The sequence below is a fragment of the Globicephala melas genome, chromosome 15 (genome assembly GCF_963455315.2).
Source record: "Globicephala melas chromosome 15, mGloMel1.2, whole genome shotgun sequence".
In the NCBI taxonomy this organism is placed as follows: Eukaryota; Metazoa; Chordata; class Mammalia; order Artiodactyla; family Delphinidae; genus Globicephala; species Globicephala melas.
In genome coordinates, this window is record NC_083328.1 from 37,001,680 (window position 1) to 37,022,610 (window position 20,931).

A 20,931-nucleotide genomic window follows, 5' to 3' on the forward strand; every position below is an offset into this window, starting at 1 on the left:
TGCCTGGTGTAGCGTGAAAGCCGCTGCCCTCAGCTTAGTTGGAAAATCCTTCCACACCCGGGCATTTTGTTAGAACTTGGGGCATTGGGAAGGCTCCACAGCTCTGCCTCTCAAACACTGTCCCCTCCCTGGCTCACGGCCCAGGCCGTTGGGATGCACACCTCGCATCCATCTCCAAGGCGCCATCATCCAGGTTTTGGCTGCTGTCGGCCGGAGGCTGGGTCCCAAGTTGGGGTCCATCCTGACCTGGCCCCTCCGTGTGGCCACCTGCCTGGCTACTCTTTCCACACCACGTGGTGGCTCTGGCCCCGGGAGCCCGTCCCCACCCAAGGGTCTTCTGGTGAAGCCTCTCCCACCCCATCTTTTTGTTCCTGGGTGGCCCCCAGCAGGGGAGTCCACCCCACCCTGACCCTGGGCCCGGCCTGGGTGGGGGCGGGGTACCCCCTGACTGCGTCTCCCCCGCAGGTGATCTTCCAGCTGCAAGCGAAGCAGTGCGGGGTGTGCGGGGAGCGGGCCCACAGCGCTGTCCTGCGGCCCTGCCAGCATCGTGTGCTCTGCGAGCCGTGCGCAGCCAGCGCACCCGAGTGCCCCTACTGCGCGGGCCAGCCCCTGCCCTGGTGACGGCCGCCTTGTCGCCCGCCTCCTGGTGCCACCGACGTCGGGACCCCAGCCCCAAACAGACCACCCACGGTCTCGTACTCTCCTCACAGACCCTGAAGGCCGTGTGGGGGGCTCGGCGGGCAGGGTGACTCTGCGGGGTTTGTGGTCCTGACGCCACTGTGACCGGATCCTGGGAGTTCACATCCCGAGAAGCACTTTGTAGACGGAAGAGTTTAGGCAGACGTTCCAAGTTGCTATAAGCTGCTTTGAGGTTCATGTTTTTAATATGCGATAATATGAAGCTTTATATGTGTACTGTGAACAGAGTATTTCCTATCGGTCTATTGTTAATCCATAGTACGGTAAACACATTAGGTTTCATATCTGAAATTAGTACTTATGAAGTGAGCATTTATCTAGTAGTGAGAAATGCCTAGGATTTTTACAGTTTCCAAATTAAGTGCAAACTAATAGTATTTATAGCAGAGTGATTATTGAGAGACACATATACATGTAGATGTTTTTAATTTTATGAAGGGAACTCATTTCCTGAACACGTGCACATTAACTGGAGCGTCAGTGACAGCGCCCTGCGCCTGCGGCCTCCCGCTCAAGTGCCTGCGCCTAGGAAAGCCAAGGAGCTGCGTGCTGTCCTTTCTCCCCTGGACTTGGTCAGCGCGGTGACAGTGAGCAGGGCAGTGGGGTGGGGGACCCGACGGGGCGGGCGTCATACTGACTGTGCAGAGCCATGTGGTGCTCCCCCTTCCCAGAGCTTGCTGGCAGGCATCCTGGCTGGAGCCTCTCTCCACCCATGTGGGAGACCCTAGCCAGCCTCCAGGGCGACACTGCACTGGATCTGTTTGTGCAGGTGTTATGTTCGAGGGACCATGGGGTTGGGGAGGACCCGGCCGCCGTGCGGGGGCAGGGTGGCAGAAAGGCTGCTGGGAACGGGTCAGATTTTAGTGCCGGCTTCAGTCTTTTCTGTCTGCATTGGGTCACTTTCCCTAGGAATCTGGGAGGAAGTAAAACCTGTCTGTAGTTGACCCAGACTTTGCTCGTGGCAGATCCAGATTGGCTTGAGAATCTTCCCAGAGTCTGCCGCCAGGTGCGGAGCAGGGGCTGGGCCCTGGCCCGGAAGGGACAGGATGCCCCCTGCTTGGGGCTGTGCCAAAGACTTTATATAGCATTTTTTAAGTGCAAGGTGACTAGGTAAAAATTTTTATCAGTGACCAAATTAGAATGTATTTACTATAGTGAGAAGTTTAAGACCTTTTTTTTTTTTTTAACATAAGACAAACTGATAGGAAAGCTGTCATTTTTTAAGGTGGGTCCATGGCATCGTGCAGCTCGCCCGCTGCTAAAGGTAACTATATGACTTGGTTGTAGTGAATCTACTTTGTTTCTAATTATACTGATAATGATTTAGTAGCTCTTAGAAATTACGTATATTTTGTGCTACTGTTATCACTGTTTAAAATTCTTTATTTTATTAATATTTATGCACTTGTTTCCCATTTCAGGCCTTTGGTCTTTTGGGGGGAAAATAGGACGTTTGTTATTGACATCTAGCCTAGATATTTTCAAATTATAAGCAAGAACAATTAAGCTTTAGGTGTATTTATAAGCTATTCCGGTCAGTTCTTTCTGTGGGGTTCGGGGTGGGGGTTGGAGGCGCCCCCTCCCAGGCACTCGCTGGCTCTGAGGACAGGTGTGTGGTGGGAAGACCAAAGAACCACCCAGAGTGGAGCTCCTGGGGCTACCTCGGGGCCCTCCCACCCCTGCTGCCTGTCTGCGGTGGCCCTGGTGTTCTGAGGGGCCACCCATGCTGGGCTCAGCCAGGCTCGGCGTCTCAGGGTGTCACCGCCCCGCAGTCAGGTGATGAAGGGGGGCGCTGGGTGTAGCAGCTGAAGCTGCGTGGTGCTCGGCGAGGCCGTTCTTGTTGCCGAATCTGTCAGCTCCTGAGTGTTCAGTATTAGCGGTGATGTTACATTGTCACACCATTTGTGTAACTGTGGTCAGCAGAAGACCACGACTCAGTGTGGATGCTTCATGTGGATTAATTTATGGAAGCCCCAATCTGTATGTCTGTTTTGAGTATTTAGAGGAGAATGTTATTGGAATGGAATTTTCTTAACCCAGAAGGTAGTATTTATAATGCATAATCATTTACTTGTAGTGAATTGTTTAAAGTTAACACTTGTTCAAATTTTTTTACACTATAGCATTTATGCAATGGTTTACAGAATTCATGGAATTATTTTTATCAGTAGGGAAATTAATTAAAACTTTGAATCTTTATTTTGTCTGCATCTTTGCACACAACCCCGAGAGCCTGCTGGCACAGAAGGAACAGGAAGGTGTCCTCTGGCTGTGACCTGTCACCCTGCGCCTCCTGCCCCAGATCACAGGGTGTTCCCACGCAGTCCAGGGTCGCCTCGTAGCAGCTCTGCTGTCTTGTCCGTGGGTGTCCTGGGACCCAAGTGCTCAGAGCTGGAAGTTTCTGCCAAAACACCAGGCGGCAGGAGGTCAGGACCTGACCTACAGGGCGGCAGGTCCCAAGGTGGGCTTAGCCCCAACCCCTGGGCACAACTGACCTGCAGGCTTCACGTAGGGGAGGCCGTGCTGGGTCAGTATGCTTTTAAGTCTTTTCATCTCCTTTGACAGGGCTTTATGAGCCTAGAACAGAAGTTGAAATGGAGCAGTCAGGCCCTTGGTGGGAGGCCGGTCCCAGGCCTGGGAGCGCCGTCTGTACCTCGTTACAGCTCTCCAGCGTCTGAAACACCAGGCCCTTGGCACCTCCTTCCTGCTGCACCGATTCACTTTGTTTTGGGGTCTTTAAATAACCAGCATCCTCAAAAATCGCCCTGAGTGACTTCTCGTAGCCCTGCAGGTGGAGGACGAGGAGGGAGCACTACTGCAGCTGCACTGCTCCCTGCCCAGGCGGTGCCCGCCCTGTCGCTCACCTGGGATGTGATCAGCTCATCCGCCAGTTCCTGCTCCAGCCGATCCCACCTCAGCTGCAGGGCCGTGGGCAGGGCCGGGTACACTGAGAATCCAACAGAAACCAGACTAAGCAGAGCCCCTCTGCCCCCCACGTCCCCCAGTGCCCCCTGCCGGCCCCGGCGCCCACCTAACAAGGAGTGGGGGTGGCAGACGAGGGGCGTCTCGAACGTCAGTGCGTAGACACAGGTGCTTGGCTCAGACACGTGGGCCAACCGGTTGGTTTTGCCACAGGTGAGCTCCACCTGGTGGGAAACCTTGGTGAGCGGGTGGGGGGAGCAGGCCCCAATCCCACCCTCCCGCCCAGCCCACCTTGCTCTGCCGGCTCCGGGAGTGGCAGGAGTCACCGTCCCTCATCCACATGCCCCTGAAGGTGTTGTTGGCGATTTCCCACTCGTGCCAGATGCTGGGGAGGAGCAGAGTGGGTGAGGCTGGGTGGGGTGGACAATGGGCAGGTGGAGCCGCAGCCACCCCCAGCGCTGCTCACCCGAGGATCCCACTGTAGGCGTTCCAGCGGAAGGTCTGCTCGTGCTGCGTCACGTTATGGAACGGGCAGAGCTCGTACTTGTACCTGGGGGCACAGCGCTGTCAGGGGGCGTCCCAGGCCCTGGCCACGCCTGCCCCTGCCCTCACTCACGTGGACTCCACCAGGCTGAAGCACTTGCCAGAAAGTCTGGAGAGATGCACGGGCCCTGGAAGGGGAGAGCACGGCCCGCTGAGTGCAGTGCAAAGAGCAGGCGTGCAGAAAGCCACAGAACCAGGGCCATTTAGGAAAAGATCCAGTAGTTTAAACTTTAAAACTGGAGCAAAAGAGTTGGGGCAACATCAGCAAAGTACCAGACTAGGAAGCTCCAAGCTCATATCCCTGTGAAAACAGCAAGTGAACCACTACAAACCAGCTGAGCTAACCCAGTTCTGCAAATCAGGTCTACAGCAACCAAGTGAGCACAACGCAGCAAAGCCACCACCCCAGCGTGGTTGTGAGGAGCAGGCTGACCTCATCTGCAACATCCCAGCCTAGCTGGGGGCTGCCGGGAGGACTGATCTCTGTTTTGCCCAACTCAGATCACCAGGAAGGAAAGGGAGCTGCTCACGAGGGCTGCAGCAGGGCAAGGGGTTATGGCTGGACACACACAACAGGCCATCCAGGACCTGAGGAGGAGCTGGGGTGAGACTCTTGGAGAACCAAAGACAACCAGGAGCAGCATGCACGCAGCTGCCCCTAGACTCCGAACACACCCAGCCTGGTGGTGAAGGCTGCCCCAGCATGGGGCCAGGCTGCAAAAGAACTGCAGCCTCTTCAAAGGAAAACCCAACAGAACCACCTGGGAGAAGCCCAGACACTGGACTGATAGAAGACTTCAGTTAAACAAATGTCTGAAATATGCTTAAGGACCTGGAGGGAAACACAAAGAACTAAAGTCTATCAGGCAAATGACATGTAGGCAGAGAGACGAACAGTATCGAAAGGAACCAAAAAAATCTGGAGCTGAAAAATACAACTGAAATAAATCCACAAAAGGGGTTAACAGATTTTGAGCAGAGAAAAGAACCAGTGAAGAGATGGCAGGACACACAGTGGGAGTCCCTGAAGGAAGAGAGGGGCAGAGAGAGTATCTGAGGAAATGACTCTCCCAACTTGACAAAACACATGAATCTACACATCCAAGCAGCTCACTGAACTCCAAGTACAATAAACTCAGACAGACCCACACCAAGACAGAAGAAAACTGTCAAAAACCAAGTCCAGAGCAGCAAGGAGTGACTCATCACATCAAGGGATCCTTAATAAGACTACCCGCCCATTTCTCTGCCACACTTCAGAGGCCAGAAAGCTGTGGGATGGCAGAAAAAACTGTCGACTGAGGAGTCTACATCCAGGAAACTATCCTCCAAAAATGAGGGCAAAATCAAGACACTCCCAGATAAACAAAAGCTGAGGGATTTCATTACCACGAGGCCTGCCCTGGAGAGAGTCCTTCCAGTAAAGGCAAATACACTGGCAAACCCAAAGCAGTATGTGATTCTGATCTGCAAACTACAGGGTTTAAAAAGATGCATAAAAATAATTACAAATCTACATTTAAAGAGGTAATTTCTGAAATCAATAACAAAGTTGGGGGAGGGACAGAGCTGTACAGGAGAAGTCTTTGAATTTATACCAATTTCAATCATGTACAAATTAGACTTAACAGCTTTATGATCGTATGTAATCCCCTGGCAACCGTAGAGGAAATAGCTACACAGACTAATACACAAAAGTAAAAAGGACGTCAAAACATGTCACTTAGAAGTAAGTCAACAAAAAGGAATGGAGGGAATGAGACAAAAAAACTATAAGACAAATTTTGCTGTTTTGTTTCCTCTAAATCCTTCCTTATCAATGACTACTTTAAATGTAAACAGGTTAAACTCTCCCATTCAAAAGGCACAGATTGGCCAAATGGGTAAAAAAAATGTGATCCAACTATATATACTGTTTGTAAGAGACGCATTTAAGATCAAAGACACAAGCAGGCTGAAAGTGAAAGGATGGAAAAAGATACGCAAATAATGAGAGAAAGCAGGAATGGCCACACTAACATCAGACAAAATAGACTATCAGGGACTTCCCTTGCTGGTCCAGTGGTTAGGAATCCGCCTTCCAATGCAGGGGATTCAGGTTCGATCCCTGGTCAGGGAACTAAGATCCCACATGCCTCAGGGCAACTAAGCCTGCGTGCCACAACTACTGAGCCTGCGCACCACAACTAGATAGCCCACGTGCCACAACTAAAGAGGGGCCTGCGCTGCAACGAAGAGCCCACTCGCTGCAACAGAAGATGCCACATGCCAAAATGAAGATCCCTGCCGCAACTGTGGCCTGACAGACCCGATACAGCCAAAAAAAAAAAAAAAGACTATCATTCAAACACTGTTAAAGGAGATAAAAGAAGACATTATTCATTGATAAAAAAGGTCCATTCACCAAGATTATAACAATTACAAACATATGGGCACCAAACACCAGAGCTCGAAAACAAAGCAAGCATTGACAACTGAAGGGAGAAACAGGCAGTTCCACAATCCTTGGACATTCGACACCCCAGTTCTAGGGACACAGAGGACCTGAACAACACTAAAACCACCAGACCTAATCAACATATACAGAATATCCCACCCAACAACAGCAGAAATTACATTTTTTAAGTGTACGTGGAACATTCTCCAGGACACACCATATGTTAGGCCACTTAACAAACTTAAGAAGACTGAAATCATAGTTTCTTTTCTGAACACAATGGAAACCAGAAATCAATAGCAAAAGCAATGTGGGAAATCCACAAACATATGGAAATTAACACAATCTTAAAGAACCAATGGCTCACAGAATTCACAAGGGAAACTTGTTTTTGTTTCAAAATATTTTCTAAATACAAGGTACCAAAAATTATCAGATACAGTGAAAGCAATGCTAAGAGGGAAATTAACAGCTGTAAACATATTCAAAATAAGATCTCAAATCAATAACCTAACTTTTACACTTTAAGAAACTAGAAAAAGAAAGCTAGCAAGCTGGACTTCCCTGGTGGTCCAGTGGTTAAGACTCCACACTTCCAATGCAGGGGGTGTGGGTCCAGTCCCTGGTTGGGGAACTAAGATCCCACATCCTGCATGGCACAGCAAAAAACAAACAAACAAACAAACAAAACTAGCAAGCAAAAGGAAGAAAATAAAGATTAGAGCAGAGATAAATAAAACAAAGAAAAATCAGTAAAACCAATAGTTGGTTCTTTGAAAAGATCAACAAAATCGACAAACCTTTAAACTAGTTTTACTGTAACAAAAAAGAAGATGGGCTTCCCTGGTGGGGCAGTGGTTAAAAATCTGCCTCCCAATGCAAGAGACACGGGTTTGAGCCCTGGTCTGGGAAGATGGAATCTTCCAGATTCCATCTGCGGAGCACCTAAGCCCGTGCGCCACAACTACTGAGCCTATGCTCTAGAGCCCATGAGCCACAACTACTGAAGCAAGCCTGCGCACCTAGAGCCCATGCTCTGCAACAAGAGAAGCCACTGCAATAAGAAGCCCACACACCACAACGAAGAGTAGCCCCACTTGCCGCAACTAGAGAAAGCCCGTGTGCAGCAACAAAGACCCAACATGGCCCAAAATAATTAATTAAAAAAAAAGATTCAAATTACTAAAATCATAAACAAAAGGAGGGGACATTACTACCAATTTTACAGAAATAAAAAGGATTACAAGAAAATACTATGAAAATTGAAGAAGGGGGAACACCTCCTGACTCAATTCTATGAGGCCAGCATTCCCCTGATATCAAGGCCAAAAAGATACCTGACAAGAAAGGAAAACTACAGACGTCAACATCCCTTGTGAACATCAGTGCAAAAATCCTGAACAAAATACTGGCAAACTGAAATCAGCAGCACATTAAAAGGATTCTACAGTGTGAAAAAGTGGGGTTTGTTCCTGGAATGTAAGGATGGTTCAAAATTTAAAAAAAAAAATTTTTTTAATGTAATACACCCCATTAACAGAATAAAGGGGGGGAATTATCATCTGAATTGTTGCAGAAAAAAGCACCTATCAAAATTCAACACTCTTTCATGATGAAAACACTCAACAAAGGAGGATTAGGAGGAAACTTCCTCAACGCAATAAAGGCCATATATGCAAAACCCACAGTGAGTATCTTACTGAACGGTGAAAGACTGAAAAAGCTTTCCTCCCAAAAGCAGGAACACAAGGAAGCTCTCAGCACTATTCACTATTCCACACTGTACTGGAGGTTCTAGCCAGAGCAATTAGGCAAAAAAAAGGAAAGGCATCCTAATTAGGAAGGAAGAAATAAAATTACAATGCGGTGTTTGCAGATGACATGATCATATATATAGAAAACCCTAAAGAGTCCACAGAAATATATTAGAGCTACTAAATTCAGCAAAGTTGTAGGATACAGAAGTGACACTAAAAACCAGTTGTGTTTCTATACGACAACCCAACAGACAACCCAAAAAGGAAATTCAATGAAACAATTCCAGGGATTTCCCTGGTGGTCCCGTGGTTAAGACTCTGCGCTCCTAAGGCAGGGGGCCTGGGTTCAATCCCTGGTCAGGAGGAACTAGATCCCACATGCCACAATGAAGATCCCACACGCAGCAACAAAGCTGGATTCCCAAAGGACCCCAAATAGTCAAAACTATATTGAAATAGAAAAGTTGAATGACTCACAATTACTGATTTCAAAGCTTACTTCAAGGGGAATTCCCTGGTGGTCTAGTGGTTAGGACTTGGTGCTCCTACTGCCAGGGACCCAGGTTTGATCCCTGGTTGAGGAACTAAGATCCCACAAGACACGCAACACCGTCAAAAAAAAAAAAAAAAAAAAAACACCAAAAAACCCCACAAAGCTTACTTCAATGCTACAGTAATTAAACCAGTGCAGCATCAGTATAAAGACAGACATGTAGACCAACGAAACAGAACAGAGAGCCCAGAAACAAACCCTTGAATATATGCTCAAAGGATCTGTCAGGTGCTGAGACCATTCAGTGGGGGAAAGGACAGACTTTTCAACAAATGGAGTCGGGAAGCTGGATGTTCATATGCACAGGAATGAAAGTGGACCCTTACCTCACACCGTGTACAGAAATTAACTTAAAATGGATCTGAGACTGAAACTACAAAACATAAGGGGAATCTTTGACATTGGCTTTGTGCTTTGGAAATGATTTCTTGGATACAACATCAAAGGCAAAGGCACCAAAAGGAAAACTAGATAAATGGGACTTCAGAATTTAAAACTTTGCAAGGAAGTGTTGAAATACAGAAAGTGAGAAAGTATTTGCAAATCACATTTCTAACAAGGGTAATATCCAAAACATATAAAGAACTCCTATTAACAACAACAGCAACGCCCCAAACAACCCAATTAAAAAATGGGCCAAGGATTACTAGGCATTTTCCTGAAGAAGTGAAAAATAAGTAAATACAAATAAAATCCACAATGAGATATCACCTCACATCCATTAGGATGGCTACTATCCAACAACAACAACAACACAGAAAAGAATAAATGTTGGTTAGGATGTGGAGAAATTGAAACCTTTGTGCACTGCTGGCGGGAATGTAAAACGGTGCAGCGCTGTTGAAAACAGTTTGGTGGTTCCTCATAAAGCTTAAACGTAGATTTATATGATACAGCAAATCGACTCCTGGGTATGTGAGCTGAAAGCAGGAACTCAGATGCTGCACACCCATGTTCAGATCAGCATTATTCACAGTAACCAAAAAGTAAAAACAACCCAAGTGTACACTGATAGATGAATAAGCAGAATGTAGTATATATGTGCAATGGAATATTATTCAGCCTTAAAAAGGAAGGAAATCCTGCCACATAAATGAACCTTCAAGATATTATGCTAAGTGAAACACGCCAGTCACAAAAAGACAAGAATTATATGATTCCACTTACATGAGGTACTTAGTTCATTCGAGCTGCTATAACAAAATACCACTGGGTAATTTTACAACTACAGAAGTTTATTTTTCACAGTTCTGTGGGGGTTTGAAGCCCAAGATCAGGGCACCAGCACAGTCGTGTTCTAGTTCACAGAGGGTGCCTTCTCACTGTGTCTTCACATGGTAGAAGGGACTAGGGATCTCTGGAGCCTCTTTCTATTATAAGGGCATCAATCCCATTATTGAGGGCTCCACTCTCATGACTTAAGCACCTTCCAAAGACCTCAACTCCTAACACCATCATCTTTTTCAGTTACGATTTCAACCTGTGAATTTCAACCTGTGTACACACAGTGACCACAGCAGGGATCTAGAGTCATTAAATTCATAGAGACAGAAAGTAGAATGTCGGGGGCCAGAGGCTGGGAGGGGTGGGGAGTTGTTTAATGGGGACAGAGGTTCAGTTTGGGAAGATGAAAAAGTTCTGGGGATGATAGAGGTGATGTTTGCCCAACAATATGGATGTGCTTAATAACTGAACATCTAATAATGGTTAAAATGGTAATTTTTATGTATATTTTACCACAGTAAAAAGAGGGTAATTCATATTTTCTTATACTAGCAAAAAGAAACACCAGAAGACTAAACATAAAATAACAACAAACAGAATCAAGGCAGTATGGGACTTCCCTGGTGGTACAGTAGTTAAGAATCCACCTGCCAGTGCAGGGGCCACAGGTTCGATCCCTGGTCTGGGAAGATCCCACATGCCTCGGAGCAACTAAGCCCATGCACCACAACTACTGAGCCTGCATGCCTAGAGCCCATGCTCCGCAACAAGAGAAGCCACTGCCATGAGAAGCCCGCGCACCGCAACAAAGAGTAGCCCTCGCTCGCTGCAACTAGAGAACGCCCACGTGCAGCAACGAAGACCCAATGCAGCCAGGTAAATAAATACATACATACATACAAAGAATCAAGGCAGTATGGCACTGGCATAAAAACAGGGAGTCCAGAAATAAAGCCACACATATACAGTCAATTAATTTACAACAAAGGAGCCAAGGATATACAATGAGGAAAGTATAATCTCTTCAATAAACGGTGCTGGTTAAACTGGACCACTATCTTACACCATACACAAAAATTTAAGTTGAATGTAAGACCAGAAACTATGAAACTCCTAGAAGAAAACATAGGTGATAAGCTCTTTGACATCAGTCTCAGTGATGATTTTCAAAATCTGACTCCACAAACAAAAGCAAAAATAAACAAATGGGACAATATCTTACTACAAAGGTCTGCACAGCCAAGGAAACCATCAACAAAATGAAAGGCAACCTACTGAATGGGATAAAACATCTAGCAAATCATATACATAAGGGGCTAATATCCAAAATGTATAAAGAACTCACACAATAGCAAAAAAACAAACAATCCAGTTAAAAAATGGGCAGAGCGTCTGAATAGACATTTTTCCAAAGAAGACAAATGACCAACAGGCACATGAAAAGATGCTCAACGTCATTAATCATCAGGGAAATGCAAATCAAAACCACAATGAGATATCACCTCACACCTATCGGAACAGCCACTATAAAAAAGACAAGTGTTGGCAAGGATGTGGAGAAAAGGAAAACTTGCACACTGTTGGTAGGAATGGAAATTGGTGTGGCCACTATGGAAAACAGGATGGAGGTTCCCACCAAAATTAAATATAGAACTACCATATAATCCAGCAATTCCACTTCTGGGTATTTATCCAAAGAAAACAAAATCACTAACTTGGAAAGATATCTCCACCCCCCTGTTCACAGCAGCATTATTTACAATAGTCAAGATATGGAAACTACCTAAGTGTCCACTGATGGATAAAGAAGGTGGAGTATACATATACAACAGAGTATTATTCAGCCGTAAAACAAGAAATTGCCATCTGCAACACGGATGGACCTTTAGGGCATTATCCTAAGTGAAATATGTCAGAGAAAGACAAATACGTTATGATCTCACTTATGTGGAAAACAAAACACCAAGCTTATAGATACAAAGAACAGATCAGTGTTTGCCAGAAGCAGGGGATTGGGGGGGACACAAAGTGAGTGAAATGGTCAAAAGATATAAACTTCCAGTAATAAATAAGTCCTGAGGATATAATGTACAGCACAGTGACTACAGTTAATAATATTGAATTGCGTATCTGAAAGTTGCTAAGAAAGTATATCTTTTTTTTAAATTGAAGTATAGTCGATTTACAATGTTGTGCTCAATTTCTGCTGTACAGCAAAGTGATTCATTTATACATATATATATTCTTTTCCATTATGCTTTATCATAGGATATTGAATATAGTTCTCCGTGCTACACAGTAGGACCCTGTTGTTTATCCGTTCTATATATAAAAGCTTACATCTGCTAACCCCGAACTCCCACTCCATTTCTCCCCCAACACCCCCCCCCCTTAGCAACCACAACTCTGTTCTCTATGTCTGAGTCTGTTTCTTTTGTGTAGATATGTTCATTTGTGTCATATTTAGATTCCACATATAAGTGATATCATATGGTATTTGTCTTTCCCTTTCTGGCTTAACTTCACTTAGTATGATAATCTCTAGTTGCATCCACGTCGCTACAAATGGCATTATTTCGTTCTTTTTTTTATAGCTGAGTAGTATTCCATTGTATATATGTACCACATCTTAAGAAAGTAAATCTTGAACGTCCTATCCAAAGAAGACATACAGATGGCCAAGAAGCACATGAAAAGCTGCTCAACATCACTAATTATTAGAGAAATGCAAATCAAAACTACAATGAGATATCACCTCACACCAGTCAGAATGGGCATCATCAGAAAATCTACAAATGCTGGAGAGGGTGTGGAGAAAAGGGAACCCTCTTGCACCGTTGGTGGGAATGTAAACTGATACAGCCGCTATGGAGAACAGTATGGAGATTTCTTAAAAAACTAAAAATAGAATTACCATATGACCCAGCAATCTTACTACTGGGCATATACCCAGAGAAAACCATAATTCAAAAAGGCACATGCACCCCAATGTTCACTGCAGCACTGTTTACAATAGCCAGGTCATGGAAGCAACCTAAATGTTCCATCGACAGACGAATGGATAAAGAAGATGTGGTGCATACATACAATGGAACATTACTCAGCCATAAAAAGGAACGAAATTGGGTCATTTGTAGAGGCGTGGATGGACCTAGAGACAATCATAGGGTGAAACAAGTCAAAAAAACAAATATCGTATATTAACGCATATATGTGGAATCTAGAAAAATGGTTACAGATTAACTGGTTTGCAAGGCAAAAATAGAGGCACACAGCTTCCCTGGTGGCGCAGTGGATAGGAATCTGCCTGCCAGTGCAGGGGACACAGGTTCGATCCCTGGTCCGGGAGGATCCCACATGCCACAGAGCAACTAGGCCTGTGCACCATGACTGCTGAGCCTGCACTCTGGAGCCCGTGAGCCACAGCTACTGAAGCCTGCATGTCTAGAGCTCTGCAACGGGAGAGGCCACCGCAATGAGGGGCCCATGCACCACAACGAGGAGTGGCCCCCGCTCGCCGCAGCTGGAGAGGGCCCACACACAGCAACGAAGACCCAACACAGCCGAAAATAAATAAATTTAAAAAAAAAGAGAGAGACACAGATGTAGAGAACATATGGACACCAAGGGGGGAAAGCGGGGTTGGGGTGTGGGCGGTGGTGGTGGGATGAAGTGGGAGATTGGGATTGACATGTATACACTAATATGTATAAAATAAGTAATAAAAACCTGCTGTATAAAAAAATTTTTTTTTAAATCTTAAACGTCTTCATCACAAGAAGAAAAAAAGGTTTTGGTAACTGTGTGGTGTCAGAGAATAACTAGACTTATTCCCATCATTTTGCAAAATATACAAATAGTGAATCATTATGTTGTATACCTGAAACTAATATGTCAATTATCCCTTAAAACAAACAAACAAACAAACAAAACAGCAAATGGCCCTGGACAGGGAGCACAAGGCAGGAAGGAGAGCTCAGGGCGTATCTGTCCTAAGGTTTACATGTGAACCACGTAGGCATGCTAATGTGCTCAAAGGTAAAATAAAAGGATGACATTAAAGACCCTACAGCTGAAATCAAAGCAAACGAACCGAACTATACACAGTTAGTAACGTCACTTCACCAGAAGAAGAATCACTCTCAGTGACTTAAGAACAAGTACTGTTAATGAGTTAACAGCAGTAATGCCATATTAGTTTTCAGGCCATTATATATGTGTTGTAGAATAGAGCAAATGACCATGTGACGATACCAGGTATCAGAAGCCACAGCCACTAACATGGGACCAAGTCTCCTACAGATCCCCCTGTAGAGAATGTCTTAAGGCCTGAGGCTGTGGAGGGGACTGAGGGGCGGGGGGGGGGGGTGGCGGCGTGGTGCGGCGGGGCCGGCTTGGAAGAAGAGGGCACTGATTCCTGTGGGTTCCCACCTGGGGCAGGCAATGGCATAACCCGCCCCAGTCTCTGGCCATAGGATCTGGGACAGAGGGAGCCTACCCAGCAGCTGGAAGGCGTGGGGTGGTATCAAAAAGGACAGCGGGGGTGGAGGGAGGGAAGCCTGCCCAGCTCTCTGGCTGAACCCTGCATGCATGAACCACCAAGCAGGGAGGTCGGTCCTGGGTGAGCTCTGCCCAGCCAGCTGCCTCAGCACACCACATTCTCCCAAGGGAGAGCCGGGCCAAGGGTGTATCCAAAAGTATTAGACATAAAAGCAGGCAAATGCGACCCACCCCCGAGAGAACAGGCAAACATGGGAGACTGACCCCAACAAACACAGATGATGTTGGAAGTAGAAGAGGATTTTAAAGCAGCTATTGTAACTATGTTCCAGGGTGTAAAGTAAAACATGGTAATAAAGAGATAGGGAATCTCAGCAGATAAATAGAAATTAGAAAAAGAACAGAAAGTCTAGAAATTAAAAAAGTCAGAAATAATTAGCAATTTAAATCCAGCAATATATAAAACATATGTATTCACTGTGCCCAAGTGGAGCTTACTCCAAGAACACAGTGTTGGCTCAACATTCAAAAACCAATGCTACCCACTATGTAAACAGCCTAAATGAGAAAACCCATCATCCTCTTGATAGGTTTAAAAAAAGCATTTGACAGAACCCAATACCCATTCGTGGTAAAAACTCAGCGACCAGGAACAGCAGGGAAGGTCCTCCACCTGAGAAAGGGCTACAAATGCCCCTCTGCAGACCCTGAACTGAAGGTGGGAGACCGAGGCCAGGTGGGGGGAAGCCTCTCCCCACTGCTCTCCCGAAATTGGAGGCCCAGCCAGGGTGAAGGCACACAACTGCACTTCAGCTAATAGATGAAGAAACGTTAAACACCACGGTAATGCAATGAACAAAATCCAGAATGTGGGAAACAAGAGACCCAGTTTCCTCAATAAATTGCAAGAAAATGGAGGGCATCTATAGATTCAAGGAAACTGAAGCACACGTGTCAAGCACACACAACACACAGACCTTTCATACTGACTCAGACAAACCAACCACCTATTAAAAATTATGAGACTGGGGCTTGCCCGGTGGCGCAGTGGTTGAGAATCCGCCTGCCAATGCAGGGGACATGGGTTCAATCCCTGGTCCGGGAAGATCCCACATGCCACGGAGCAACTAAGCTCGTGTGCCACAACTAATAAGCCTGTGCTCTAGAGCCCGTGAGCCACAAATACTGAGCCTGCATGCCGCAACTACTGAAGCCCACACGCCTAGAGCCCGTGCTCCACAACGAGAAAAGCCACTGCAATGAGAAGCCCGCGCACCGCAAAGAAGAGTAGCCCCTGCTCGCCGCAACTAGAGAAAGCCCGCGCACAGCAATGAAGACCCAACACAGCCAAAAATAAATAAATAAAATAAATAAATTTATATTAAAAAATTATGAGACAGTATTAGCAACATACAGAAGCACAGAGGGGATTTTTGTTGCTTGATACTGTGGCTATGCCCTTGAAGAGACACATACCAAAATATTTACAAATGAAATAAGTTGTGGGAAATTTGTTTCAAAGTAACTGCAGTGGCAGGGTGAGGGTCGGGGCTGGGTGAGGCTGCCTGGTGCCTCACATACCCTTTCTCCACTTATGCATGTGCTTGAAATTGTAACACACTATTTTTTTTTAAGTTAAGGAAAAAACAAAAGTAAAAATATGTATGGCAAGCACTAAAACTGAACATAAGCAGAAACGTTATGGATCCAACTGCAAGTCAAATTGATGACAGAGAAAACAATGACCTGGTGAAGGCTGGACCACAGTGCCCTGCTGTCCATCTTTGGCTGGATACACTCCAAAATAAACTGCAAGTGGTTGAGAGTCCGCCTGCCGATGCAGGGGACATGGGTTCGTGCCCTGGTCCGGGAAGATCCCACATGCCGCGGAGCGGCTGGGCCCGTGAGCCATGGCCGCTGAGCCTGCGCGTCCGGAGCCTGTGCTCCGCAACGGGAGAGGCCACAACAGTGAGAGGCCCGCGTACCGCAAAAAAAAATAAAAATAAAAAAATAAATAAAAAAATAAACTGCAAGAAAACCTCACTCGTTTCATGGTTAGTAGTAATATTGCTATTTTAAATCTGAAACTATTTTATGTAAATTATAGGGAAAACCCAGTAAATATATTTATGTGACTAAAGAACCCAGCTTTTTAGTGTTAGGGGAAAAGACAGGAGCAGAAAATAAAGGGGAGGGCTTCCCTGGTGGCGCAGTGGTTAAGAATCCGCCTGCCAATGCAGGGGACATGGGTTCAAGCCCTGTTCTGGGAAGATCCCACATGCTGCCGAGCAACTAAGCCCGTGAGCCACAACTATTGAGCCCGCATGCCACAACTACTGAAGCCCATGTGCCTAGAGCCCATGCTCCGCAACAAGAGAAGCCACCGCAATGAGAAGCCTGCGCATCGCAACGAAGAGTAGCTCGCCACAACTAGAGAAAGCCCACGCACAGCAATGAAGACCCAATGCAGCCAAAATAAATAAAGTATTTAAAAAAGTAAAAAAAAAAAAGAATGGGGAAAATAAAAACCCTGTAATACTGCATTTCAATTTGAAACTTAAAATCACATAGGTTTCATCTATTCTTCCAGCACAAATACATCTATGTGTGTGTATGTGTGTGCATGCTTTTTACCTTGAAATAATCATAAACTTACAACCGCAGTACATCACGAAAACTAGGAAACTGGCGTTGGCACAATACAACTAACTAGACTACAAACCGTACTCGGATTTCAGTTTTTGTATGTGTTCAGCAATAAGAAAAAGCTACTGATACATGCAACAACACAGATGAATCCCAAAAACATGATGCTGAGGAAGACTCCAGACATGGAAGTGTATGCTGACTTGCTCAGCTGAAATCCAAGCACGGATGACACTATTCTAAAGCAATAGAAGCCAGAGAGTGATGGGGTGGGGTATTTAAAAGGGACACATAGGAATCTTCTGGGTGATGGAAATGTTCTCAGTTTTGTTTGAGGGTGGTGATTACATGCATGTGCTCAATTTACAAACTTTATCAAACTGAACATATCAATTTTACCTCAATAAAAATAGGGTTTGAGGGACTTCCCTGGTGGTGCAGTGGTTAAGAATCCGCCTGTCAATGCAGGGGACACAGGTTCAATCCCTGGTCCAGGAAGATCCCACATGTCGCAAAGCAACTAAGCCCGTGCGCCATAACTACCGAGCCTGCGCCTTCACTCTAGAGCCCACGAGCCACAACTACTGAAGCCCGTGCACCTAGAGCCCGTGCTCCGCAACAAGAGAAGCCACCGCAGTGAGAAGCCCACACACTGCAACAAAGAGTAGCCCCCGCTCACCACAACTAGAGAAAGCCCATGCAGAGCAACGAAGACCCATCGCAGCCAAAAATAAATTTAAAAAAATAAAAAAATAGGGTTTGAATCTGAGCCAGAAAGTGATGGGTGGGGGGATTTAAAAGGGACACGTAGGCATCTTCTGGGTGGTGGAAATGTTCTCAGTCTTGTTTGGGGGTGGTGATTACATTCATGTGCTCAATTTACAAACTTTATCAAACTGAACATGTCAATTATACCTCAATAAAAATAGGGTTTAAATCTGAGCCAATAATGATGTTCAAAAAGGAGAGAGAAAGAAAGCGGGGGAAAAGGAACACTCCTCTTTACCAGAGACCACCAGCCAACAATAAATGCAGAAGGCATGAGAGAAGCAGAGTTCTGCACTCCTCTACCCCATCAGACTGAAGCAGGAGGCCACCGGGGGCAGCATGTCCACTCAGCACCAAAGGAGTGCTCACGGACGGCACGCTGAGGGCAGAGAAACCTGCCTCCCACCGCTAGACCCTGGCAGCACTCAGCCGCAGTCGACTGCAGCCCTCTGACATGATGCCTACCTACAAAGTATTTGTGCCCAAACTGCTTAACCTGACTGTAATCAAGCTTCCAGGCCATTTACAGAATATACTGGGGAAAGCAGAACAAGCTAATGACCTCACAAACCAGACAGATCTGGTCAAACATCCTGTAAGACAACTGGCCCGGCACACAACCCCTTGACTGATTCCCGTGTGGGGTGGGTCCTGGGACAGCTGTAGAAGGCATTCCTGAGACAACAGGGAAATGTGGATGTGAATTGGTTATATTATAGAATTTCTGCTAACTTGGGGAGTGAGAGATCCATACTGTGAATATTTAGGAATAGAACGTCATGATGTCTGTAGCTGACTTTCAAATGGTTCAGCAAAATGAAAGTTCACTTTTTTCAAAGTGAAAACGAGAAGATAAAGCAAGCATGGCAAAATGTCAACTCTTGTACTGAGGTGGAGAGTATGCTGCTGTGCACAGCCACATTCCTCCATTTTTCTATTCAATATTTTCACAGTAAAAAGCTGGAATCGATTTGTTTAGTGTGAAAGCTCACAGCTGTACCCTCTATCTCTGATCTCACCGTACCCCTGCGGCCAATGCCTCTGGCCCTGGCATCCTTGCTCAAAGCCTTTATTTGGCCACTCCTTTTGCTAGACCACTCTTCCCCAGATATTCACATCCCTTACTCCTGTTCCCCTTCAACTTTTGAACAAAATTTCACTTCTCAGTCTTTTCCTGAACCCATTTAAAACAGCAGTCCTCAAAACAACCCCCCCAAACACTCACTCTTCAATGCTTTCCATACCTACAGAGTGTTTTTCACCATCAAGCATTTCACATTTTACCTACTTTTTTGTTTATGGCCTATCTACCCCCCCACTTAAACTGTCAACTCCATGAGCACACTGTATGTTTTTTTCATTTCTACATCCCCAGCACAGACACACCCTGACATGTGGTAGTATTCAAGAAAAAAAGATCTTGGGACTTCCCTTGTGGTGCAGTGGTTAAGAATCTGCCTGCCGATGCAGGGGACACAGGTTCGAGCCCTTGTCCGGGAAGACCCCACATGCCGTGGAGCAACTAAGCCTGTGTGCCACAACTACTGAGCCCGCGTGCCACAACTAACTGAAGCCCGCGCTCCTAGAGCCTGTGCTCCGCAACAAGAGAAGCCACTGCAATGAGAAGCCTGCACACCACAACTAAGAGTAGACCCCAATTGCCACAACTAAAGAAAGTCCGCACACAGCAACGAAGACCCAACACAGCCAAAAAAAAATTCTTGGATTTTTGTTTGTTATATTTAATACTCATTTAACAACCCAGCAGTTCCACTTCTTAGATCCTGTCTCAGGAAACCACTCACAGAAGAGTAGAAGGCGGCAGTCCCTGGAGGGATGTTCTCCTCAGCAATGTTTCTAGTGACCAAAAACCATAAACAACACTTTGCTGGACAACAAAAGAATGCAGAGCCATCCTATGGAATACCAAACACCAAGTGAAAACAGTGAAGACCCACATCCACCGTGAAGAAACACCGTGAGCAACAACAGCAAATGAGCACACCTGTATAGTAGTACTGCTCAAAAAAAGGCAAACATCACAAAAATAATTTACACAAACACACACACAAAACTACACGTTTTTTCTTGTAAAAGCATAAAAAACGTTTGGAAAAACAAACACCGAACTGTAACAAAAATCAACTCTAGCGAAAAAAATTAAGGACTATATCCGGGATAACTACTCAACTTGGTACAATCACAGTCTGGAATGTTACCGCGCACTTAAAAATAATTTTAGAATTATTGACAAACGACAACATGACCCTCCAGGCCCTAACTTTCAGGGCCCCTCATCCGTGGCCTCCCTCCCTCCCTGCCCCCCTGGAGCAGGCTCCCGAGAGCTGACGCGCACCACCGGTCGGGAAGCCAGGCCAGCTCCCTGCTCCCTCCCAGGCCCCCAGCACGCCCGCGGCCAGGGCCCCGAACTCACCAGACACGGGAGAAGGATCCCTCCTGGGCTGGAGGCGACTGGTCTGGGGCAGGAACGGGTTGTTGAGCCTGAGACAAGCGACACAGTCAGGGGGAACCGGGCACGGACCGCCGCGGGAACCCCCCGCCGCCGCTCCCCGCGACGCCGCTCACCCGAACGTGTTGGGCTCCTCCACCACCTTCATCTTGGCGGCACCTGCGGGCGCGGGCCCTACGGGGAACACGCAGTGAGGAGGCGGGCGTGCGGCAGGGGTGCGGGGACGGGGAGGAGGGGGATCCGGGACGCAGGGGCCTGGGCATGGGTGGAGGGGCGCGGGCGTCGGCAGCCCGGACACTAACCGCGCGCTGCGAGCCCCAGCAGCAGCACGAAACGCGCCAACCTCGCCACCATCTCGCGCCGCCGCCGCCGCGCGTGGTCACGTGAGCGCACTTATCACATGAACGCCGGA

General features: G+C 46.5%; 2 protein-coding genes and 1 non-coding gene across 10 annotated transcripts in view; 2 read left to right on the forward strand and 1 right to left on the reverse strand.

Moving 5' to 3' along the window:
- UNKL (unk like zinc finger) overlaps positions 1 to 2,898 on the forward strand; it is a 45,109-nt gene extending 42,211 nt beyond the window's left edge. For all 8 annotated transcript variants that reach the window (XM_060285400.1, XM_030872208.2, XM_060285395.1 and 5 more), the window contains one exon: positions 466 to 2,898. In XM_060285400.1, coding sequence (XP_060141383.1) covers positions 466 to 749 — 284 coding nt within the window. In that variant the 3' untranslated portion in view covers positions 750 to 2,898. The remainder of the gene's footprint in view (positions 1 to 465) is intronic.
- GNPTG (N-acetylglucosamine-1-phosphate transferase subunit gamma) lies at positions 2,876 to 20,928 on the reverse strand. The gene is made up of 11 exons (XM_030872217.2): positions 20,822 to 20,928; positions 20,636 to 20,693; positions 20,484 to 20,551; positions 4,238 to 4,292; positions 4,088 to 4,171; positions 3,913 to 4,006; positions 3,731 to 3,845; positions 3,564 to 3,646; positions 3,353 to 3,484; positions 3,195 to 3,276; positions 2,876 to 3,100 (listed from the first exon to the last, which is right to left on the reverse strand). Exons 1-11 carry the CDS (start codon positions 20,871 to 20,873, stop codon positions 3,003 to 3,005), a joined length of 921 nt encoding a protein of 306 aa, XP_030728077.1. The 5' UTR covers positions 20,874 to 20,928; the 3' UTR covers positions 2,876 to 3,002.
- TRNAR-CCU (transfer RNA arginine (anticodon CCU)) lies at positions 8,870 to 8,942 on the forward strand. The gene has a single exon. It is a non-coding gene; the product is annotated as a tRNA-Arg (tRNA).
- Positions 20,929 to 20,931: the final 3 nt, after the last annotated feature.

Excerpts from the sequence above, each read along its gene's own strand:
- GNPTG (XM_030872217.2), bottom strand. The coding sequence starts at position 20,873 with ATGGTGGCGAGGTTGGCGCGTTTCGTGCTGCTGCTGGGGCTCGCAGCG. Across the intron at positions 4,172-4,237 it reads TTCAGCCTGGTGGAGTCCAC|GTACAAGTACGAGCTCTGCC; the intron begins GTGAGTGAGGGC and ends CTGTGCCCCCAG. Across the intron at positions 3,647-3,730 it reads CCACCCCCACTCCTTGTTAG|TGTACCCGGCCCTGCCCACG; the intron begins GTGGGCGCCGGG and ends TTGGATTCTCAG.